The sequence below is a fragment of the Symphalangus syndactylus genome, chromosome 9 (genome assembly GCF_028878055.3).
Source record: "Symphalangus syndactylus isolate Jambi chromosome 9, NHGRI_mSymSyn1-v2.1_pri, whole genome shotgun sequence".
In the NCBI taxonomy this organism is placed as follows: domain Eukaryota; kingdom Metazoa; phylum Chordata; class Mammalia; order Primates; family Hylobatidae; genus Symphalangus; species Symphalangus syndactylus.
Window position 1 is genome coordinate 99,595,132 of NC_072431.2, and position 24,775 is coordinate 99,619,906.

At 50.9% G+C, this 24,775-nt stretch overlaps 1 protein-coding gene across 3 annotated transcripts in view; it reads right to left on the reverse strand.

Annotated features, from left to right (window-relative positions):
- MINDY4 (MINDY lysine 48 deubiquitinase 4) overlaps window positions 1-24,775 on the reverse strand; it is a 120,808-nt gene that overhangs the window by 33,222 nt on the left and 62,811 nt on the right. For all 3 annotated transcript variants that reach the window (XM_055293509.2, XM_063609704.1, XM_063609705.1), the window contains exons 7-12: window positions 22,145-22,251; window positions 19,614-19,730; window positions 18,087-18,175; window positions 8,311-8,412; window positions 6,583-6,646; window positions 5,392-5,457 (exon numbers count right to left, since the gene is read on the reverse strand). In XM_055293509.2, the coding sequence (XP_055149484.1) occupies window positions 5,392-5,457; window positions 6,583-6,646; window positions 8,311-8,412; window positions 18,087-18,175; window positions 19,614-19,730; window positions 22,145-22,251 (545 nt within the window). The remainder of the gene's footprint in view (window positions 1-5,391; window positions 5,458-6,582; window positions 6,647-8,310; window positions 8,413-18,086; window positions 18,176-19,613; window positions 19,731-22,144; window positions 22,252-24,775) is intronic.

Genomic DNA, 24,775 nt, shown 5'->3' on the forward strand with positions numbered 1-24,775 from the left:
GGTTGCTGGGTGACCCGAAAGCTGACCTCCTAAAGGACGGAACATTGGAACGGCCCGAATGACAATGACAGCACAGCGAGGGTGATGCAGGGGCCACCACAGAGAGCATCAGTGACCTCAGAATCGTCAAAACTCACGAGACAGCAACAGTCATGGCCAGCTCCATTATGGTGCAAGCGTCTAATGGGCATTATCACCCCGAACACTCCAACAGGCCTGGGGGGACAGTACTATGATTACTGCCCTCTAGCATATGTGGAACTGAGGCTCAGAAACTGAGTGACCAGCTTGAGGCCGCACAGCTTGTCAGCAGCACACTGGGACTCCAGGGACCTCTAATTCCAGATCCCTTACTCAGAAGAACTGTGCTGTGCTGAGAGCAGCAGAGAGCAGGTTTGGAGCAGAGTCAGGATCCGGTGAGGCGAAGGAAGCAGCCATGTAGATGCATGTCTTAAATTTTTATATATATATTTTAAAACATCAACATTTTGGTATTTTGTTCATTGTGGATTTTTCTGATTAACTTTGATTTTTTAAAAAGATAGGTTTTGCTAATTTCTGAGATTTTTGGCACCCCCTTAGATTTTGCATCCAAAGTGAGTCCTCCTCCCAACTCTGGTTTGGAGCTGGTGTCCCGGGGCCTGTCCGCCTAATTTAAATCCTCGCTCTGCCACTCCTTGCTATGTGACCATGGAAACATTCCTGGACTCCTCTATCCTCAGTCTTCTCATCTGTAAAAAGAGGGTAATAATCACAGCACCTACCCTCATCAAGTTGTGAAAATTACATGAGTCAATCCTTATAAAGCACTTCAAACAGGGCCTGGCACCTGTGTTAGCTGTTAGAACAAAGCTGGCTCTGCCCTGCCCATCTGTCCAGTGAGCCCAGTGGGCCACAGCCTACTGGAATGGGCCATGTCACTTCTGCTCCCCAGAGAAACACCATCCCCACCTGCAAGTCAGTGTGAAGGCCTCACCCATTCCACTTTGGAAACCATGAACTGTGACTGAAGACACCGCCTGTTATAATAGTTAGTGTTCCTTATGTGTAATCACATTTTGGACTTAAAATTAGAAACAAAAATCCCAACTTGTTTCTCCTGGAACAGACAATGAAAATTATAAAACTTACCATGTTTACATTTTTGCCTTGGCTGCCAGGAAGCTCAGAGCCAAATATGGTGCTCTACTATGGTAACTATTGCAGCTCAAGCTTCTGAAAAAATTACCTTTTCTTTTCCTCAAAATATACTATTTATTGTCATCTAGGAATTCACTTGGTCAATCAGTCTTTTAAAAAAAATGTATTGGTGAAATTTCTGTGCCGAAGATTCTCCTGGCTGAGGCTGTACTTGTTAACAAGGTGGATATGGATCTCTCCTCTTGGGGAAGTAACTTAGGGAAGAAAAAACAATAAGCAACTTGAAAAGGCTGGGAGAAGGGGTCCTGCCATGACAGAAATGTAGGCTCCTTCAAAAACACGCAGGAAGGGCCTTCAACACACACTTCAAGTTTGGGGAGGGAGTATCAAGGAAGGGTTTTTGGAGAAAGCGATGTCTGAACAGAAACCTAAGGGACAGTAAGGAATCAGAAAAGTGAACGTTGTTCCAAAAGGAGAAGCACGTGCAAAGGTCCGCAAGCAAGAGAGGGCAAGCTGACTATGCGGGGGCACAGCAGAGCCCTGAGGACGTCATTTTCTTTTAAAAGCAACTTCCAATCTTTTTTTGGAAGTAGGAATGGAATGAATGAATCAACAACAATCTTAAATCAACCTCATCTTAATTCGGTGATCTCAGGCCAGCCACTTCATTTCTGCTGCCCTCAGTTTCCTCTTTGCAAAACAGGAATAATGAAGACCCACCTGGCCTATTTCCTTGGCTTATGGTGCACATTCTTGAGACAATGTCTGTGGAAGTGCTCTGACAATGGCAAAGAGTAATGCTGATGTCTCCCCCTGCACAGGGCGATGCAGGCTCAGGAGGACTTGGGCCACCAGCCCCTTGTCCCGGCTCTGCATGCTGCCTAGGGAAGTCACGAAGCTCTTGGTCTCGGTGTCCCTTTCCATAGAAAGCCTATCTAATTTGCCACAAATTTCCATCTCCCCTTGGACAGTCACAAAGTGTTCTTGGTCTCAGTTTCTCCTTCTAGAATTCTTGCCTTCTGCCATGGACATATATGCTGTCCTGGGGCAGCTGCCGTACTTTCTTGGTCTGTGGTCTGTTTCCCCTTCCGCCATGCCTATAATGCCTACCTACCTGCAATGAAATAACAGAAACAGAAGCCCACTGTAAACCCCAACTCTGTGTAAATTTGGGGAACTATTATGACATTTATGCCAGCGTTTCCCCCAGTCCTAGGAACACCCTCAAAGGGACCCCCTGAGCCCTGGACATGCCTCTCTGCAGTGGGTGGGGAAGAACCCTGCTTGAGGCTTCTTGCCCTTGCTGGAACACAACTAAATGGCACCAATATTCCATTTTGTTTTTTAAAACTTTTATTACAATTATCTCATCAAATTCAAGCTGCCAAGACATGGGAGGCCACAGGGCAACATGCCTGCATTGAAAGGCGAGGTCAGGCAAGGCGACTGGCCTGAAAACTGCCATCAGGGTCTAGAAAGTGGGGCCATTTGGGAAGAAGGGGCCATTCTTCCAGTGCTGCTCTGCACTCCATAGAGACCTGAGTCTACCAAGGAACTCCAATGGGAGGCAGAGGCGGGGGCATCCTCCAGCTTGCCAGGAGCCTGCCAGACACCTTGCCCAGAGGGTAAGCAGTAATGAAAACACAGCAAGGAGGCTATTTATTTTGGGCAAAGATGGCTTGGTGTACATTTCCAGGCCTGGCACGAGGAACCCCTCTTAGGCCCAGGCCATGAAAAATGAATTTGGTGAGGGCAGTGCTGAGGCAGCTCAACTGCTTCCAGCAAAAACATGAATTAAACTGCAGGGCGAGAGCTGCCTTCCAGAGTGAGGAGGGCCAAATATTGACCGCCTGTACCAAGGACCAAAGCCAGGCGAGGAGGCTATTGCTTTGAGTCCAGAGGCATCACTGAAAGGAGGCCCCTTCGCCCTGGAACAAATCCCACTCTCTGAACCCCATCCACAGTCCCTGTCTTCATTAGGCTTCATCAAAGCCCTGGGGTACGGGCTGAGGGGGAGGCTCTATCTCATGGACAAGGATGCAGAGGTCCTGGTGCTGAGGGGCCACCCCAGTCCATCAGTGGGCAGCTACAAGCCTCAGGATCTGTGGCCATTTGAGCAATCACCCTCAGGCTCCACCTTAACCCCTGAAGCCTCACCAGTCACTTCCTTTTCCTGGCTTTGGTGGCTCCACGTTCTGTTTCAGCTGAGAGTGTGACCAGGTGATCCCATTCCTGGCCAACCTGGCCAGATCCCACACACGGACGCCATCAGGCTCTGCTCGTCTCTCCTGTGACTGCTGCACTCCCACGACACTCTAGATCAACAGCAGGTCTCCTTTCTGCTCCTTCAGACTGCCTAGTACTGCATTTGGAAGACACCCTTCTTCACGTGTTTAAGGTTCTTCTTTGAGAACCACACTGAGATGACGAAGAGCTGGAAGCTACCTGATAACTGCTCCATCTTCCATTTTCCAGATGAGGAAACTGAGACCCAGTGACTTTCCCAAGGCTACATGTGACTAAAGAATAAGCCAGAGGAGGCCCCCAGGCCTCTGCTCCAGGCCTCCTCTGCACAGGCCAGGCGGTGGATGCACCGCATCAGCAGATGGCCTGCTGAGTGACTCCAGTGAGAAACCAGAGCTGGGAACAGGCAGCAAAGGACAGACAGCCTGGGGCTCCCGATGCCCCAGCCAGCACTCCTCCCACGCGCCTGGACAGAGCAACTCACGTAGAAAGGGGGCCATCCTAATCCATGCTTTTGGGACAGGCCCTGAGCCCTCTCCCCAGGCTGAGGGGTGAAAGCACTTCAGGTGGATTGCCCCTCCGGTGACCTCACCTGCCTCCTTTTGTTCCTAGGGTAGGCTCCATTGCCTACCCAAGGGACATCTGGTGCTGCCAGGGCCTGATCATTTCCCAGGGCTGTGCCCAAGCCTTCAGGGTCTTTGGGAAAGTTCTGCGGAAGGCAGTCTGACAGCAGGAGCTTTAGTCCTGGTCCCATTTCCAGCAAGTTCTCCCACTCTCCGGCTTACCACCAAACCCTCCAGTGCCTTCTGTGGGGCCGAAAAGAATGGATCCCACATCCAGAAGGCCAAAGGGAAGGCAAGGGGAAGCTCAGGGACCAGCCAGCACACCAGAAGAGAAAGGTCTGTGTTCTTCCGCTGCTTCAATCCTGACACACAGATGTCAGAATTGTGAGGCCTCGTAGTGGGGGTCTCAGAGGTCGTGGGTCTGCTGGCCTTAGCTCAGGCCACACCTGCCTTCTGTAATGCCTCCCTCTCATTTCTACATGTCTACAAGGAACCCATCTCAAGGCTGCCCTTAGAGCATCATTACAATGGCAATCCTAATGTCAACAACAGAAGCTAACAACTACTGAGAACATCAAGCACAGGCCAGCTGCCCTAGGCTCTCTGCACGATGCTCTGAGGCAGGCACTGTTCTTCTGACCCACATTTTACAAATGAGGAAAGTGAGGTACAGAAGGATTCAGTAAGCTGCCTGAGGTCAGCGAGCTACTGAAGGGTGAAACTAGATTCAAAGCCAGGCCAACCAGCTCCAGAGACCGCGCTCTTTACCCCTGGAGTGTGTAGCCCCTCCCCACAGAGCCTGTGATACCACAGCTCTGCCATGACTTCTCGGAGCCCTGCGATCTGCTGCTGTCTGGCCCTGGCCATGTCCCGCCCAGCTCATGGCCAGGAGTGGATGTACAGCTCTCCTCTGGCAGGTGGGGGGGCTCCAGAGCCCCCACCTAGAACAGCCCTGCCACCCCAGGGATACTAATCAAGGTGTGTATCACACTGCTAAGCCCTCCAACCCACCCAAGAAGCCGCTTTCTGGTCACCTCACCAGCTGGTCCCAGGACGCACTCCACTGATAAAGAGCTCCTGTATTCCAGTGGCGGCTGCTTCCACTCGGACAGAGAGAAAGCTCTGGTGACCTCCATCTAACAGCTGCTTCCTGTGTCCTGACCCCACCCATCCAGCTCTGCTGTCGGTAGCCCTGGCTGTGGCTGCTCCCTGTGCCCTGCCTTCAGGACCAGCTCTTGAGGATGCAATGGCAGGAGCCAGATCCCTCACCCCAAGTCCATTCTCCTCAGCCCCCAACCAGGGGCCAGCATCACTCCTTCCCAGCTTCCTCGCCATCCCAGGGTGGGACGACAGGGAGAACAACTCCAGTTCACAGCATTGTTCCCACAATGAAATCAGAAGGCTTAGTGATGCACATCCCACAGGAGTAAGGCATGCTTCATACCTGATGAATGCTTTGTTGAAGAAAAGTCACCAGGTCCTCATAGCAGGTCAAACTGTGAAGCGTGAGCTGAGAAGACACAAACACTCAGGATGAGTGGCCCAAGCCCCGTGCAGTGCCCCATCCTGAATTAGCTTCTGCTCCCTGGCTTTAGTAGCTACAAAATCCAACTTGGGAATGTCCCTGCATCAGAGAGCAGCGTCCCCAGGTCAGGGCTGAGAGGCACGACCATACTTGTATGTGACTGAAAGGCTGGCCGGTACCGCTGGAGTCGCCAGGGTTCAGGTGGCCCTATGGCAGCTCTGGGCCTGAGACCCCAGAATTCCAGCATCCTGTGTGGCCCCAACAGAGGAGGGCTGCACCCCATGGGTGAGTCACTGATATCAGAGAGGAGGCTGTCAGGGAGGTGGATCAGGCAGGGGCCATATCCAAATCACAATAGCCAGGCCAAGTGGAAGCCAACAGGCCGTGTCCTGAGTTCAGCAGGAAGCAGCCCTTAGGAGTCTCCTTTGCTTTTTCAGGCAGGCCAGGAAAAAACACTTCAAGAGAAAACATTCAACAATGCGAGACCCTCAATTAGGGTCACAGGGCAACACGTGCCCAAATCGAGGTCAAACGAAACTAATTTGTTAAAACAAAAATTCTCAGTGAAGAGGTTGGCAAGAGGTAGCTGAAAAACTTCACTGTTTTTATATTTTACAAAATACAAAAATGTATGTCTCCCATTATTTCCCCGATTGTGTATGACTTAGATCTGGCTTTATGGCTGGTGTTCCATGCTATTAAAGTTCCTCCCCACATTCTAACTTTCTCTCCCTCTCCTTACCACCCCTGCGCCACCCCCTCCCACAACAATCCTGGAGCAGATGCTAAAGAAAGAGGAAGAAGGACACAGGGAAGCCACAGGGAAGCCCGGGGCTTAACCAAAAGGCATTCCGTACAGACTTCAGCTCTGCACACCCTCGAGGGGACAGGGAGCCAGTCAGCCTTTTGGCCGTAAAGCCAGCTGTAGCAGGAACCCATCCCCAAAGCCATCCCACGTCTGTCCCCACCCTAATCCCAGGATGAGGATTCCTGGGACCTGGGCTGCGGAAGGCCAGCCTGTCCCCAGCTGAGGAAGGATTTACTGATATGAAAGGAGACAGTCCCCAAACAAAGCCAAAAGTTGCGTGATAATTTTCCAGAAAGCCGTACTGTTTCTAAGACTCCATCTGCTTTGTATTTCCCTGTTGGACTGAACTGCTGTGTTCTTGAAGCCCTAAAAAGGAAAGGAAGGTGCATGAGTCCTCTGAGTGGAAAGAAGGCGTGCCCTCCAGCTGGGGCGAAACCACATGTGTCATTAAATAAGGACAAATAAGAAGGTGGCTCCAGAGAGAAAATGGAGCCAAGAATTTCTCCTTTTTCCCCACTTTGAACTCACCCACTAGGCTGGGCCCAGAGAACTCCAATAGCAGGATTTAAAAGAAAAAAAAAAAAAAAAAGAAATAGGAAAAAGACCGCAAAGGGAGAGCTTGGAATAACCAAACCCAAACCCAAGTCCTGACAGTAGGAAGTCTGACTCTCACCCACAACTGACAAATGTGTTTCCAGACTGCGGAATGCTGACTTGCCCTTTGTTTTCACTGATGGAGGAACTCCGCCTCCGTCCTCTCTGAGGCTCCCCCTGGGTGTGCAGTCCCCAGGGGTGTGCAGCCCAAGATGTCCAGGAATTGGAGCCGGGTGTGGGGCCCCGTGCTCCTTTAGTGGCTGTGTAGCCTTGGACCAGCCACCCTCCCTCTCTGGGCTTCTGTTTCCTAATCTGTAAAACAGGGAGAAATTGAATTCCTGCCCCATCTGTTTTCAGGGCTGCCCTGCAGACCGTAAGGGCCAGGGTTAATAAGTTAACTGGAAGGTGAGTAACAAAGACAAGTGACAGTAATAATAACAAAACAAATAACGATATCTAACACGTGGTGCTTAGTATGTGCCAGACACTGTCCTAAGCACTTCACAATTATTACTATTTATCAGCTATTCATATTGACAAAATGATTTAAACTAAAAATCATATTTATATCATTTCTTTATACTGACTCATTTAGGTCTCACAGTCATCCCAGTAAGTAATTGTTATAATCATCCCCATTTTCCAGATGAGTAAACAGAGCGATTACATCAATTGCCCAATGTCACACAGCCAATAAGCAACAGCATTGGGAGTCTGACCTAAGAGTCCTTTCTCTGAAGCAATATGCTACAGTGACCAATGTGCCCCGAGTATGGTCCTTGGCCCCAAAAGTGATCTCCTTTACTATCGCTTAGCCTCACAGCTGGGACAGCGATGCTTCCACTCTGATGGATCAGGCTGAAGAGCCAGCAAACCTTGCATGTGGGTTATATGCAGTAGAATGGGGCCAGTGGTGAAGAGACGATGCGGGTCAGGATAACTGGGTCCAGGGCCTGGGCTCCACCTCACCTCCCTGAGTCTTTATGGGATGGGGACCCAAGTGACAGAGCAAATGGCAATGTGCTTTGGGGACTGGGAAGAGCAGTACAGTGGGGTCAGGACTGACTCAACCTGAGGGGCTATTTCCCGAGGCCTCCAGATCAGAGAACTATAGAGAGGAGCTGGCTGCAGGGCTCAGAGGCTTCCTCTGAGGGGTCACCCCCAGAGCTCCTCAGGAGGAAGGCAGGGCAGACAGACGACGCCTTCTGACATGAGAACTGGAGCCCAAAGAGGGCATCACAGGGCCGCATGGAAGGCCAGGGCTCTCCCTGAGTCTGCAGCTGCTCAGCACATCAGGCTGGCTTGCAGGGCTCATCCCAGCATGTGGCACAGGGTGGGTACCGGCAGGACCCAAGGATAGGAGCACACACAGCCAGCTTGCCGGCAGCTGCCAGCAGACGATGAGCCACAGCAACACAGACCTCGGAACCACTTACAGCGCGACAACGGCTCTCTCTCGGCTCCCTGCCCGCCACACAATGTCTGCAAGGGCCAGGGTGAGGCAGTGGGTCCGGTGGGCATCTGAAGGCTGCAGTCCCCTGTGGACAAGAAAAGGAAGGCATTTATGCTCACGTGGACACAAGGCTGAGATGGTGCAGCTCTGCTTAGTGTAGTCAGGCAGCCCCCTCCGCAGATGGCCTGTTATTTCCCTGGCCTGCAGAGGGGCCACCTGCAGCCCAGGAGCCCCAAGGCAAAGCCCAGGAAAGAGGGATCTCCACAGCTGAGGGCCAAAGGAGGTGCCTTCAAGTGGGAGGCCCTGGGTGGGGCTGGTGAAGGAGGAGGCAGAGGAAAGGGCCCACAGGAGCAAAGAGGGCTCTGCAGGCTTGGTGGAGCCCAGAAGTGTGTGAGAGAAAGGGCTATGAGTTCCGGCAGGGACTGGGAGGCCCAGCCAGCAGTGCTCGGGAATGACTGCCATCTCAGGACCCTGCCCTGGCCCTGGCCATGCCCACCTCCAAGCCCCTGGAGTCAGTAGCATGTACAGGCAGGTGCTCTTCACTCCTAGGGCCAAGGGGACAGCAGCCTCACTTGCTGGACATTTAGACACACAGAGTGGGGGATGAGTGACAGGACGGATTCAAGGATGAGCTCTGTGTTTTGAGTGGGCACATGGTGGTGCCATCAAGTGAAATAAGGACAATGTGGCTGGGAAGAGGTAGCTGCAAATAGAAGATGATGAGTCGCACTTCAGACTTACTGAGTTTGAGATGCACTCAGATCTTTAGATAAGGCTGTCAGACATGTAGAAAGCCCAAGAGAGCAGCTGGGGCTGGGCACAGATTTCCCAGAGACAGAATGAGGAAAAGCAGAGACAGTGGCCAAGGGTGGAACCCTGTGGAACTCTAAGGAATCAGCGGAGGTAGAGGAGGAAGGGTCAGAGGGGCAGTATGAGGAGAGAGTGCCACGACACAGTCGTAGGAGCAAATGGACAGGCAGTCAGCTGTATCAAACATGGCAGAGACCTCTCTATAATAAAAATGGTAACTAAGAGGTCCCTGGTGCCCGAACTGAATGAGAGGGAAGGAAACAGCCAAATATACATATTTCTTTCCATTTCACATTCCCAGGACTCCTTCGAGGTGTACTTCTAGGCTTCTCTTGGATTCTGCAAATTTTTTAAAAACTCATAGGGAAGCTAGCTGGTCTCTCCCTAACAAACAAAAGGACTTGATGAAGACCCTGCTAGGGCTCAAAGGAATACAGAGGAGGGGGTTCCCTGCCTTCAGTCACCAAATAATTCCTGAGCTCCATGCGGAACTGTGCCGGGGAGGAAGAATACTGAAGTTTGTCCCTCTTTCCCAGGGCAGGAGAAAAGAAACCAAGAGACCAGGACCCAGCCCACCACAGTGGGCAGCATGTGGTCACTGCCCAGTGCCTGGGACACATAGCCAGTGACCTACACCCAGGCTGCTGTGGTCCAATTACTTTAAAAGGTGACAGAACACAGTGGCCCCTCAGTTTCCTCATCCATAAACTGGCAATGACCACTGCACCTCCCTCGTGGCTTTAAACGAGATGTTTGTAAGGTCCATGGACCAGTGGCTGGCACGTGGTGACTATTCAATCAGTGGTGCCTATTACTATTGTCTTTATGAAAACATCAAGTCCCCACTTGGGCCATGACAAGGGGAAAGTGAATTTCCAACATCTAATATGAAAGTTGACACCAAGCCTCTGACACTGGAAATCCTTCAAATCCAATGAGACAAGCAACAAGCACTCGAGCACTTAAGAAAATAAAACAGCGACTGCCTGACACTTCTTTGGCCTCAGGAAGCCCATTATGTTCCTTGGAGGAAATAGTTACCAAGCATTCACCTAACCGGATGCCCCAGCTGCTGGGAGCACTGGCCCAGGTCATGGTTCACTATGAAAACAACCATGAGAAAACATTGCTCTAGGTTTCAGGAGAGCCCACACCAAGGACTAAGGGGTCCCTGGAAAGCAGAGCTTATCAGAAAAAGGAGAAAGGACTGGACTCAGAACCCGCAAATGTGACTCCATCACGCCCACAGCTCCTGCTTCATGCCCTGCTCTCATACAAATGATGGCCATGTACTGTCAACTGCACATCCTGAGTACCTCATGCCCACCCTCCCCCTGCTGTGTGGCCCAGGCCAGGGTGTTCTGCCCCTCAGTTCAGCTGCTACAGCCAGTGCCCCACCAGCAGTTTTGCTCCATCTCACCCCACCGTCCAATCACCATTGCACATACACATGGGGTGGGGGTGGGGGCGTGTCTTCCTACAACACAGGTGTGACCAGTGTTCCCCGACATGGATAGACGTTACACAAAATCATGCCTGGAGTGTACTTTCTGCCTAGAACACCTATGCTGGAAAAGCTCCATATCTGGAAGTAAGGAGACCCCCTGTCAAACACTTCTACACTAACTTAACTGAAGCAGGTAATTCTCAGTTGGAAGCTTCTCAGTGTAGCAACAAATAAGATTTTGAAAGCCAACATTGGCCAGGTGCAGTGGTTCATGTCTGTAATCCCAGCACTTTGGGAAGCCCTGGGTGGGAGGATCGCTTGAGGCCAGGAGTTTGAGAACAGCCCGGGCAACATAGCGAGACTCTCTAGAAAAATTAAAAAATCAGCCAGGTGTGGTGGCACGTGCAGTCCCAGCTACTTAGGAGGCTGAGGCAGGAGGATTGCTTGAGCCCAGGAGCTGGAGGCTGCAGTGGGCCATGATCGTGCCACTGCATTCTAGCCTAGGTGACAGAGTGATACCCTGTCTCTAAAAACAAACAAAAAAAACCAAAAACATTAAAAAAAAAACAAAAACAAACAAAACACACACACACACACACACACACACACACACATATAGAGTATTTATCATGTGCCAGACACTGCTATAAACTCTTTCCATGTTATTTCATCAAATTGTTAAAGCAACCCTATGAGGGAGGTACTATTATATCCTCTTTGTAAAATGGGAAAACTGAGGCATGGAGACACAGTGATTTACTCAGAGCAGATCGTTAGTAAAAACTGGAAAAAATAAACACTGAGGAAAGAAGGAGAGCTTGGGTAAGTAGAACCAACCGCCCTGGGCACCTGGTTTCAGGAACCAGCCTCCTTTGCCTTTGACCCTGTCTTTTCAGCACCATGTAACACAAGAGATCTTGCTCTTGGGCGGGGCCTGTCCCCTGATCCTACAGGCTCTGCTTACAGCCCCTTTGAACCACCACATCTCCAAGCACAAGTCCTCATTATTTTCATTGGCTTCCAGTTAGTAACTCTGCCAGTCTCTCTATTCTTCCCTGGGCCTTCTCCATCTTTCTCTTTTGAGACACAGTTTTCTAGAAAACACAGTAGAATTGGAAAAAGTACAGTGGTCAGACAGGTAAGAGCTTGGGCTGGATTCCTGGCTCACAGGTTCTGGTGAAACCGTTGCCCTCCCTGGCCTTTGTTTCCCTGCCCACCTACAAATGCAGGCACTGGGTCAGATGCCCCCAAAGCATAATTGCAACACTGCCATTCTGTCTTTAACCCAGGAGTTCCCAACCCCCAGGACACAGACCGGCACTGGTCCGTGGCTTGTTAGGAACCAGGCCGCACAGCAGGAGGTGAGCAGCGGGCGAGCCAGTGAAGCTGCGTTCCGCCTGCTGTCAGATCAGCAGTGGCATTAGACTCTCACGGGAGCAGGAACCCTATTGTGAATTGTGCATACGAGGGATCTAGGTTGCGCACTCCTTATGAGAATCTAATGATAAATGTAATGTACTTGAATCATACCGAAACCATCCCACCCCCACCTCCAGTCCATGGAAAAATTGTCTTCCACAAAACCAGTCCCTGGTGCCAAAAAGGCTGGGGACCGTGGATTTAACCCACCCCAGATTAGCCAGGGCTGTATGTGCCTGCATGAGAAGCTGCACCCACAGATGACAACAGGGAAAGGTGCTGCGTCTGAATCGCCCAGGCCTTTACCAGATAGCTCAGCGCACGCCTTCACTGGCAGAACCCGGCTGACAAACAGGTCTGCATTTCCTGATCAGTCAGACTCCTCCCAGAAGGCTGGCACCTGGCCAGGCTCTTAAACCAAGAGAAGTTTCTCTAAGAGTCGAATTCCTCACAGGTGAAGTGCAGGAAAAAGAATTTATCTAGAGATAGGGAAAATAAATGATCTTGAGGGAATAATACATCCTGCTTTTACCTAAATTACCCAAGTGTTTCAGATGAAAGAGATGTTTCTACCCTAACTTTCTCAAAATAGCCTCACCTGTCCACTGTGACGTGCCTATGAAGCCATGTACAGAGTCTATAGACAATTTGGGGGAGCTCCCTGTCTGCCCCCTCTCAGGGTCAAAAGCTGCAATAGGGGGTAGAAACGCTGGCCTGGGGCTGCAGGACCATGCGTTCTGCTACCAATGTCCACAGAGGCCTTGGGCAAGCACCCCTCCTTATTTGGGCCTCGAATTCCCCAACTTCAGAGGGGAAGTGGAAGTGAGACGAGGACTTCCTGGACTCCCCGACTCTTAGATCTGCACCCGCCTCTGAGGGCCGTTCCTGGCCTGTGGCTCTCTCCAGGCCTTCAGGGGGATCAAGAGCTCTTCATCTCTTTCTGTGAGCCGAGCTGGCACAGCATCTTCTCAAGTGGAAAAACACCAAGTCCTGCCGCCCAGCTCCGTCCTTCCCGACTGAGGAGAGGCCGGGTGCCGGCCTGATGGAATGAGTCTTAATGAAGCCAGACCAGTCCTGCAGAAAAAACACCACCGCTGCCAAGATGCCTTTATTTCAGCGTGACTTCCCTGGAGGGTTTGATCCCATCCTCCATCTGCTTTCACAGAACCATTTCCCCACCAGTGGTGGTGGGCAACATCTGAGGTGGGGGCCTCCAGTGCCAAGGCAGACCCCGCACACAGGCAGGAAAGTGCAGGGGCTGCCCCTGGGTCCACAGGGCCTGAGCTCCCCAGAGCCGCAGAGCAGATGGCAGCTGATGGCAGGTCATTGTGGTGTTCCTGAAGAGAACAGAGGAGCCTGCCTTCTTTTTTTTTTTTTTTTTTTTAAAGCTGGATCATGTCTGAAATCCTAGAATTTCAGAGTCAAAAGGGAGTGCTGAGGCCTCACACCCAACCATTCACACATGGCTTTTGAAGGAACATCAATAACACAATCAATCAATGTGAAAACTATATAAGTCAATGAAACCAAGAAGCTGAGGACTGAGAGAGGTTCCTGCCCACGTGACCCAGTGTTTCCCTTTGCTTGTGTGGGGCGGGGGCTCTGAAGGTGTTTGCTGTGTTGCTCTCTGTGCTCTTCTGTGTTCATCTTTTCTAACTTAAAGCCAAAGGGGAGGTTCCACCGTGAAGCCGTTCATGAACAGAGCCACCCCTTGGTCCCTAGGAGTCTGTGTGGGTGTCCAGCGATGGAAGTCTAAAAACTCAGAGCCCTCAGCCTCCCTCCTGGCTTCCCTGGGCCCCCACTGCTCCATGCCTCTTGCAGGGCACAGCAGCACAGTGTGATATAGGGGCACCAGGTGCCAGTCTTGGTTCTGCCAGGGATGCCAGATGTGACCCTGAACAACCATCTTTCCCTCTCTGGGCCTCAGTTTCCCCATCTGTACCATGGCAGGCTGAGTTCAATGGCCCTACTCACTTGTAGAGCCCTTGAAGATTTACAAAGGACTTTGCATTTTCTTATTGAGTCCAATTTAGGCAAGCCAGAGATGACTATTCCTAGTTCGCAAATGGAGAAGTGATGCCCTGTTTCCATACAACCATAATCCAGGTCCTGACCTGGTCCGGTACCCTCTTCAGCACCCTTCCCCTCTCCCAGGGTGGCTGAGGGGCACAAAGCCAGGCATTCCCCCTCCCAGCCTGGGCACCAACATCTACAGGCTAGACACCCACCCACTTGGCAAGGACAACCTTCTGTAGCCTCTGACCTTCAGGGCCTTGGCAAAGCAGTGACATGGACTCCACCTCCCTTCTCTTCTCCAGGCCCCAGGCAGCAGGCCCTTACTCCCTGGTCTTCTGGGTCTTCACTTGACAGAAGCCCTAACCTGTCCTCAGGAGGGTTCTTCCTCCCCAACCCCTATCTACCTGCGACCTGAGGCAGGACCACTGCCGGAGAGTGGGAGGAGACTGGGCTGGGAGGGCTGGGGAGGGCATCTGGTGCCTGCTGCTCAGGGCCCACCACCAGGAGGAGGCCAGTCCTTGCTGGGGTCAGGGGAGACGGTCTCTGGGCCTCCCCAGCTTGTCTCCCTGTGACACCTCTGCCTGAGTCCCCTGAGGCTTTTTCAGCGAGCTCCATAACTGAGCCAGGCTCTCCACTCCTCCCTCTCAGCTGAGTCTGAAGAATGTCCCCTGAGGCCTGCTAGGAGGTCTGTGGGAGCAGGAAGTCAGACCGCTTCACTCAACCTGCACAGCACAGCACCTCTGTGATGGGGCAGCAGCGGTAGGGTGGGCTACAAGCAGCACCCAGCCCAGGGGGTGGGCTACAAGCAGCACCCAGAGTTGCAGGGCTCCAAACAAAGGCGAGGTCACTCCTATACCATGAATCCTTCCAGGCTCGCTGGAGGTGGCGGCCCTGGCCAGCAGGCCATGCTCTCCTAGCTACACAGCACAGACTTCCTCTGGTCCAGCCAGGCAGGCCCCCCCATAAGGTCTGGCTCCTTGGCACTTGGCACACTCCCACACATGATGACCCCCAACAGGCCAGCAGCTCCTTCTTCCCTCCTCCTCTGCCCACCCCCATGGCACCAGGACCCACTGGGCTGCACCATCCTTGGCCTGCAGCTAGGAGGTACCTGCCTGGCCGGCAATGACAGATAGAAAACCTCACTCCTCCAGCTTAGCAGTTTTCTTTCTACCCAGAGACCCCCTTGGGATCCCAACCTGGATGGCTTTTGCCTTCTAAGGCCTGCCTTCCCTCCCTGGTGTGGACAGCAGTGGGCTTCCACCCCATGGATGTGGCCTGGGGGATACAGAAGCTCTCACATCCCCTTAGTAGGGTGGGGGTGGGGTAACAAAAACCAAGTCTGCCTTGTGCCCTGAGCAGAGTCGGCTCTTCCTAGAACATGTTTAAATGCCTTGTCCTGACTGTTGGGAAACCATCCGCAAGTTTCCCCAGAAGTCCACATTGAAGTTCAAAAGCAACTCTGAAGGAGCACTGGGCCTAAATGAGTTTAGAGACAATCTCCTGCAAGGGCCAAGGCTTGATCCAAGCAGCTGGCAGCACCCAAGGCCCCTCTGGCAGCCTGGCACTGAACTGCCACTACCCCAGATCACACCCTCCTCCTCCAAATGCTGCCCTAACCACCCCCAGTGACTCCTCCACTCCTCTCCCTGCCCACAGGCTTTGCACATCTTGTTCTCTTTACTGGAATACCATTCTGCCTCCCCTCCCTGTTTGGATAACTCATTCATTTGTCCATGTGTTCTCTCAACAAAAATTCTGAGGGCCTCTTCTGTGGACCAGGCACAGGGCTGGATGCCAGGGCCCTGGCTGTGAACCAGCTCAGGAAGGTCACTGTTCTCACGGGGCTTGTGTTCTGGAGTGGGGTGGGCAGTAGTAGGTGGCAGCAGATGTGGACAGGTAACCACATCGATGAGCAAGAGCACCAACTGGCAGTGGAGTTATTATAGGCAGGGCCTGGCTTTATCTTAATGGGGGAAGTCCCAGGAGGCCTCCACAAAGATGTGGCCTCTGTGCAATGAAAGGAGCCAGCAGGCACAGTGCCTGAGCACAGAGCCTGAGGGCTCAGGAAGGAGTTTGAGAATATTTGCCGGGAAGGGGAAAAAAATTAGGGGAAATAAGAGTGTGCAAGGATGCACATGAAGGGGAATCAGGGGTTCTGTCCATCCTTCATATCTCCGTAAGATGAAAATGTCAGTCCACCAGGCTGCCCGCCCTGAGCCACTTCATGTCCAGGTGAACCCTTAGCACCATGCATATCCCCTGTAACCACCTGTTCCTGTCTGGCTCTCCTGTTCAATCATAGGTGCCATGAGGGCACCTGCATGTGTCTTGTTCAGCCCTGTATCCCTGCTAAGGACCTGGTAAGTACACTCTGCACATTTTTTTCAGTGCAAGGAAGGAAGGTAGGTAGGTAGGTAGGTGCATATGTGCTCAGTATCCCTGTACCCTCTGAGAGCTGCCAGCGGTTCTCACTTAGCAAGTTCCACCCAGTCAGGAGCATTCCTGAGCATACAGGACTGTGTTGAGCCCACCAGGGAGAGCTGATGGCAGGGTCTCTGCCCATGACATTCAAACCTCCCAGCCCTTTGTGGGGCTGAACTTCCAGAGCAGGCAGTGGGGCCTGATCCTGTGCAGACAAGAGCCATGAAGGATAGACCTGAGAGCAAAGGGGAGGGGAAGCAGAGAGAAGAACAAGGACAGGTGAGATCTTGCCACGGAAGTGTTACATTGCTGTGCTGCTGATTAGCATTTTTGGTTGGAGAGGAAACACCTCGATTGTGCAAAACCGTTGGAAAAAATTATAAGATGCCAAGCATGAAAAGCCACCTTAACTTGAACCCTATCTAAGACAAAATCATCCATGCTGGTGAAATGTGTTTCATTGGAGTACCAAGCTTGGCTGGATGGCTCTCCCAGTGAACAGTGTCTTTCCCAGGAATGCATGGGAAATGGGCCTTGTTGTCTGGGTAACACCCAGGCTTTTTTAAAAAAGATTCTCAAATGCTTATTTCAAAGAACAAGTACCTTTCAATAAAGTTCAGGAACTGGCAAGATTAAGCTATGGTTTTAAAATCCATTTAATTATTAATATAACTTCAGGAGAATAGGGGTACCTGCTGGGTACCAGAGGATTATTCTGGAGTACTAGAAATATTTTTTCTTTATCTAGACAATGTATTCATGGGTGTCCGGTTTTGTGATAATTCATTGAGCAGAACATATATAGTATAACTACTGTGTATATGTTATATTTTAACTAAAAAAAATTTTTTTTTTTTTAAAGGCCAACTGCCAGAAGTTCTGTAGCTCTGAGGGTGACTCGGTACAAGCTGGTAACTGGGCCTGCAGGGAGGGAAAGAGAGGCAGATCACTTCCTCAAGGAGGCCTCGCCTCCAGCCCCACCAGTGCCCTGCCAATCCTTTCATCTTGGCACCAACGATGGTATGGGATTGGGGTTTTCTATCTGCCTCTCAACCTCAAGGAGCATTTCTGGAGAGGACAGAACTCATCTAATTCTCCCCTGTATCATTTGTGCCTGCACACAGATGTTCCAGGAATGTGTGCTGAATGAATGAGAATAAGGTGCTCATGTGCAAACACTTAATGTGTGAAATGGAAACTGAACGGCTGCAGGGAGTGGAAGTGACGATCTGTGGGGCGGCCTGGAATGTGTGGTTATGAATGTTGGCAGAAGGGAGATAGCGTGGGGAGGGAGGGGAGGCCTGGACTCAGTCAAAAGGTCAGCAGGTCGACCTGGTGGGTGGAAGGGATTCGGGCAGCTTGCCGTCTGAGGAGGGGAAATTGGTTTCGATGTCGTTCCTGCAGCCCCTTCCCAGGTGGAGCACCACTGAGAACCCTCCCCACTTTCAGAAACAAACGAGCACAAGTCCCCTTAACACTGGTCTGTGCAGGCCTTGTCAGCTAGCTTCCATTAACCTCTCCTTTCTTGACCTGCAGAAGACAGGAAATATCAGGGAACACACACGCTTCCTTGCTTGTTTTTTCTGGACACTCTAGGGAAGACTTGGGAAAACAAGATATTGCCAGAATGAGCACTGACTTACCGAGCACAGTCAGCTTTGCTATCTCCTTCAAACAGGAGTTTCTGTAGGACACAGCCTTGGACAGCTGCCAGGACTCCGCAAGGACCACCCTGCAAAGAATGAGACCATTGCTGCCAGTGAGAACTGGCCTGGGGCAGAGTTTTTGGTTTCACCCAAATCCACCCCAGAACCCAACTGATAGAGTAAAGGGGCCCTGCCTTCTGCAACAGAAGGGCCTCTCATGTGGCAACTGCTTCTCCAACACACTAACCTTGGGTCACAGAGAGGGAGTGACAAGGCCCTGTGTCCACTCCTAGGGGAAGGGGACAGTTGGCAGTGTGTCATGGGAGGAAAGTGACTCTTCATAACCAGTCAGCTGTGAAGCCAAGGACATCACCATAGGTTTTCCATCATCTAGGGAAATGTTTCTGTGTCTACAGGTTGAGGGTGTTAATTGTCTACCGAGACTTCAAGGCCCATCCTAAAGGCCTCCTCTTCCAAGAAGCCTTTCCTGACCATCGCGGCTGGCAGTGAGCCCCTTCAGCAGCCTGTGGTTACGTGAGCTCTGCGCTCTCTTCTGCCCCACTCGTGGCCTGCTTCAGCACCACATTAGGTGTATCTTTGTCCTTTCCCACCCTGTAGTGCAGAGGCTTCTTGAGGAGCTCATCTCTGTAGGCATCACGGGGCTTAGCACAGGATCTGACTCCTGGACACATTGGCAAAGGCTAGTGGGACTGAACAACACAAACAGACTTCATCCAGTTTAAGGATTGTCTGAATGGCAGGCTGGGGTGCTCATGAAGACCAGCTGAGTTTGGCCACGAGAGGGAGGGACAGAAGCTGGTGGTCCTGGGGCTCGACCTCAGGCAGTGTGGGGCAGGGGAGGTTCCTGGGGCTTAAGAAACTGAACCGGACCAAGCTGCCCTGCTCATCTGCTGATTCTTGATCCTGGGTTTAGCTTATTTTCTGCCCATGAGTATAATGTGGGAACTGGGTATAAGCCATGTTCTAGGCCTGCAACCATTGGCCTCCGCTAGCCCAGCTTCTATTACATCCTTCTCTTCAAGCACTTGCTCTGCACACTTGATCCCTCTGCCTTTTCCTGCAGCCCCTAGACTTTCAAACCACCTCCCCTTCATTAATGCTGCCACCTGCCTGGAGTGCCCTTTTTCCAGCTCTATCTGCAAAATCCTGTGAATCTCTCAATGATCAGCCTAAGAAGGCCCCTCTAGTGGCCCCAAGCAGACTTAAGGCCTCCTACTGCTCTCTCCTGCTGAGGATCCCAGCACCTGCACCACTCACAGCAAGTGTTCTTAAATCCATGTTCAATTTGAACATCTCCAAAGCAGAGGGTCTTATTCCCCAGCTCTCACTCCACCAGCCACATCTGAAGTGCCTGTACCAAGTGACAACTCAGCACATGTGGGGCTGGATGGCCCAGAATAGCCCAGCTAATGCTCACAGGATTAACCAAAACTGGAAGATACACCCGCCCCTATGCATGATGGCCCCGCAGAAAGGTCCCAAGGAAAACTAGGAGCAACCTGCCTTGTTCTGCACAATGCCGTATTTTAACGAGGCTGTGTTACTAAAGGAAAAACTCTGAAGTTTCCATTCTTCATTGAAACAGCAAAAGCTGGAACCAAACAGAAGGGTCTTTATTTCCTATAAAAAGAAGAGAGAGTTTTACTGGTTGTTTTAAAAGCAAGCAACAATACGATGTTCAGTGTGCATATTCCTGCAGAAGTTGTTCTTGAATTCTAGCAGGGAAGTCAATTTTCTAGCATGGTTCATCTCTTTTCTTTTTATTTTTCAAGCTCATTCTTCTTATATTTGAGGAAAGAGAAACTCAATCCTGAGGGTCTTACCTCTGGAACATCTTTAAACCAAGCTAGCCTGTGCTGACATGGGCCAAAATCTTTGTAAGCTCCTTACAGGGGCCTTGAGAAACAAAATTTTAGATTTGCAAGGGATCTTGGAGGTCCTCTGATCTCCCACAGGCAAGACTAGGGGTTTTCAAACTCGACCTCACATTAGAACCATCTAGGATACGAAGTTCCTAGAAACAATCTTGATGTTGAGAAAACACACCAGCCAATTAAACCCCAGTATCAGTAGTTTTAAGATTCCCCCAGGTGATTCCACAGTGCACCGGATTTGAGAGCCAGTGCTCTAGTGCAGGGTTAGTATACTGTGACCCATGGGCCAAATCTGCCCCCACCACCTGTTTGTAAATAATGTTCTACTGGCACACAGCAAAGCCCATTTGTTTCCATACCATCCGTGGCTGCGTTCATACCATGATGGCAAAGTTGAATAGGTGCAGCAGAGATCACACAGCCAGCAAAGCCAAAAATACACTATTGAGCCCTTTACAGAAAGTGTCTGCCAACTCCTGGTCTCGTACAACTCTCCACCATGCGTAAGAACCTCCTCTGTGATGCTGCTCGTGAGCGGTCCCCCATGAACTCTGCCTGAACCACCCCAACCCCCCAGTGAAGGGGTTCCCACCACTTCTCAAGGCAGCCCCTCTGCTTTTTCACATCTGTCTTCTCCAGACTTCTGGCTGATAATGAGTTCACTGTTCATTTCCCATCAACCCATGCATCACCCTCCAGAGCCCCCAAAATGGTCAATCCCTTCCCCATGGACAGGCCCTCAGATGAGAAAGGCAGCATGTCCCCACCCACTCTCCTCATGATGGGCCCGCCCTCTCTCTGCCATGGTTTTACATCTGAGGGGGTCTCTGAAGCCTTGAGTGAGCCCCAAGACCAGCAGGTGGATTCTACAGCCACTTCCCTGCACCCCCTCTCTGGGCCAGACCTTTCCTGCAGACTCATTATTTTCCACCAGAATCAGCTCTTTTTTTCCTTTTCATTAAATATAAGGAAAAATCTCTTTGACAGAAGCATTTGTTCACATGTCATCAAATGTGGGCTGGTGGCACACAGGAGAAAGGATGTGTGGATTCATCTGTCAAGGCTCAGAATGACAGCTCCCGCTAGGCACAGTGTGGTCAACAGAGCCTGGGAACCTGGACTCTGCTTTCCACAGAGGCCACGTGCCCTGGGCCCTCCTGTTCTCTCTGCAGGCCTCACTTTTTCCAGTTGCTTTTGGAGACGCTACTGCTGCGTAGTCTTTAGGAGCCTAAGGGGCCTGCCCCAAGCATAAGTGCGCTCTGCAAAGACTCACTGCGTGGTGACAGATGACAGAGCACCTCCTCCCAGGTTTGGGGCCACTTAAGTGTATCTGACCCTCTGTAGCTTCAAAAGAGAGAAAGGAAGGAGAAGGGGGAGATATGAGAGAAAAGGGGAGAGGGGAGGAGAGGGGAAGGAAATGAAAGGACAAAACCTCTAGAAAAATATTTTGCTCTTTGATTTGTATGCTGAGTAAATATGTAGTAAGAAAGAGAAGGAGGTTAGCTGTGTCCCTAGGAGTTTTATTTTTCCCTCCTGGATCTTGGTGAAAGGCCAGAAGAGGACAGCAGGAATGACATTCCATCCTGCAGGAGCCTCTGGTCACAGGAGTGGTGAAGCCACCTTGGTAGCCGAGGATGGTGAGCAATCCAAGACACCCCTGCAGAGGAGGCTGCTGTGGCCAGGAACCTGCTCCTGGTCCCGTGACCACGGGGCCCTTTAAGTGGCCAAGGGAGGGCACCTGGACAGTGCCGAAGAATTGTTAACACCTCCCTGTCCTTCCCTCACTGCAACCTGGCCAGGGCTTAGGAGACCAGTACAGGAGCAGCGCTGCTCTAATGGGGACAACTGGACCATTTCCATCACACCCTAAGGGTGCCCACAGGGACATGATGAAGCAGCTCTATTCCCACAGTGGTTGGAGGGGAGGACATAACCTCCTCCCTCACCTTTTGTCTTGGAGAGGGAACGAGAGCTGCCAGGAGTAGACTGCAGTTTTCCTGACTCTCAGTTCACATTTTCTTCTACATCACACCCAAATTTCCATTTCAACAATGACCAAGAGATTACAATGAGCTGGATTGGGGCAGAAACACCAAAATCACACCATCCATATCCATTCAAATCAAGACACATTTAACCCAGGAGTCTCCTTACACTTACCTTTGCTACAGAGAGGTCGATTGGTTTTGATGCTGTCTGCAACTTGAGCACTGATGGGACTGGGGACAGGATGAACTCTTCCCTTATCAACTCATCCTCCACATCCTCTGAAAGAAAACCATGGCCATGTGAATCCCTTGTTATGACTCACGGAGAACAGAACATGAAGTCACTGAACACCACAGACATTGCTAAGTTTGTAGAAGGTTTGAGTGAAAGGAGGGTTCCTCCCTGCATTCATTCACCCCAGCTCTGTTTTGAAGTTCCCAGACCCTCAGCGGAAGGAAAGCAACCAGAGCAAGAAAGTCCACGCTCCTTGTCACAACCCTGCCCTGTTCATACCATGAGGATGTTGCCGAGTGAGACTTAGCTACTGGTCCCACTAGAAAGTTCCACGCATGGACATACAGTGGAACAAGTGTCTGGGGCCTAAGCCATCGAACCAGGACCAGGAAAGCCTAGCTCAGACACATTTCTTACAAAAGGTGGGCATGACTCGAAAGATCATTCCCCCGAGGACAAAGGTGAAGAGGACAGGACTAGGAAAGAAAATGGAACCATTGCTGATAAAAGAAGTATTGCAGATGATCACTATTGTAACTTGCATTTATTGACTGCTTGAATTTGATCACCTTCCTCCACCACAGCCTTATGAGAAAGTAATTATTATTATCTCCACTTATAGATGAGGAAACTGAGGCTTAGAGGAGTTAAGTAACTGGCCCCAAGTCAATCAAATGGAAAGTGGCAGAGAGAGTGACTGCTAGTCACTCTGCCATCCCACTGTTCTGGACCTCCAGCAGGGACCTTAAGCCATATTCCAGATATTGTTATCTCACAGTGGGACAACTGAGGCCTAGAGAGGGTCCCACCTGGGTCTCCGGTAGCACCAGCTGTGACTTCCCAGTTAGCTAAGGCCCCCTTGTCATTACACCTGCTGCTGCTGCATTCACCAGAACACAGTGATAAAGGACCCAGGGAGAAACAATGCCAAGGCAATGGTGCCGGCAAGGCTGAGCAGAGTGAACTCCAGAGGGTAGCTGAGGGCTTGGCTCTGTGAATCCAGCTCCCTAGAGGGGCCTGCCAGAGCAGGCCTATGTGGGCAGGGGTGGTATCAAGGGCCACCATTCCCAGGACACACAGCTTATATCTTATGCTACAGCCTCCTTTCTCCCCAGCGAGAACCAGCCACAGCACAAAGGGAACTCCTAGAGACTCAGGCCACTGAACAAGCAGATAGATTCTACTGTTGGGCTGGGGACAAAAAGTCTGGAATTTAAATATGAATCTGAATTTAGATGAGAATGCTTCTGATATGGTTTGGCTCTGTGTCCCCACCCAAATTTCATCTTGTAACTCCCATAATTCCTATGTGTTGTGCAAGGGACCCAGTGAGAGATAACTGAATCATGGGAGTGGGTCTTTCCTGTGCCGTTCTCATGATAGTGAATAAGTCTCACAACATCTGATGGTTTTAAAAAACGGGAGTTTGCCTGCATAAGCTCTCTTTGCCTGCCGCCATCCACATAAGTTGTGACTTGCTCCTCCTTGCCTTCTGCCATGATTGTGAGGCCTCCCCAGCCATGTGCAACTGTAAGTCCAATAAACTTCTTTCTTTTGTAAATTGCCCAGTCTCAGGAATATCTTTATCAGCAGCATGAAAACAGACTAATACAGTAAATTGGTACCAGTAAAGTGGGGCGCTGCTGAAAAGATACCTGAAAATGTGGAAGTGACTTTGAAACTGAGTAACAGGGAGAAGCTGGAACAGTTTGGAGGGCTCAGAAGAAGACAGGAAAATGTGGGAAAGTTTGGAACTTCCTAGAGACACGCTGAATGGCTTTGACAAAAATGCTGATAGTAGTATGAACAATAAGGTCTTGGAGAGGAGGAACTTGTTGGGAATTGGAGCAAAGGTGACTCCTGTTATGTTCTAGCAAAGAGATTAGCAGCATTTTGCCTCTGCCCTAGAGATTTGCAAACTTGAGAGATATGACTTAGGGTATCTGGCGGAAGAAATTTCTAAGCAGCAAAGCATTCAAGAGGTGACCTGGGTGCTGTTAAAGGCATTCAGTTTTATAAGGGAAGCAGAGCATAAAAGCTCAGAAAACTTGCAACAGAAAAGAAATGTAATAGAAAAGAAAATCCCATTTTCTGAAAAGAAATTCGAGCTGGCTGCAGAAATTTGCATAAGTAGCCAGAAGCCGAATGTTAATCCGCAAGACAATGGGGAAAATGTCTCCGGGGCATGTCAGAGGTCTTCATGGCAGGCCCTCCCATCACAGACCCAGAGGCCTAGGAGGAAAAAATGGTCTCATGGGCTGGGCCCAGGGTCCCTGTGCTGTGTACAGCCTAAGGACTTGGTGCCCTACATCCCAGCCACTCTAGTGATGACTAAAAGGGGCCAATGTACAGATCAGGCTGTGGCTTCAAAGGGTGAAGGCCTAAGCTTTGGCAGCTACCATGTGGTGTTGAGCCTGCAGGTGCAAAGAAGTCAAGAATTGAGGTTTGGGAACCTCCGCCTAGATTTCAGAGGATGTATGGAAACACCTGGATGTCCAGGCAGAAGTTTGCTACAGGGGCGGGGCTCTCATGGAGAACCTCTGCTAGGGCAGTGCAGAAAGGAAATGT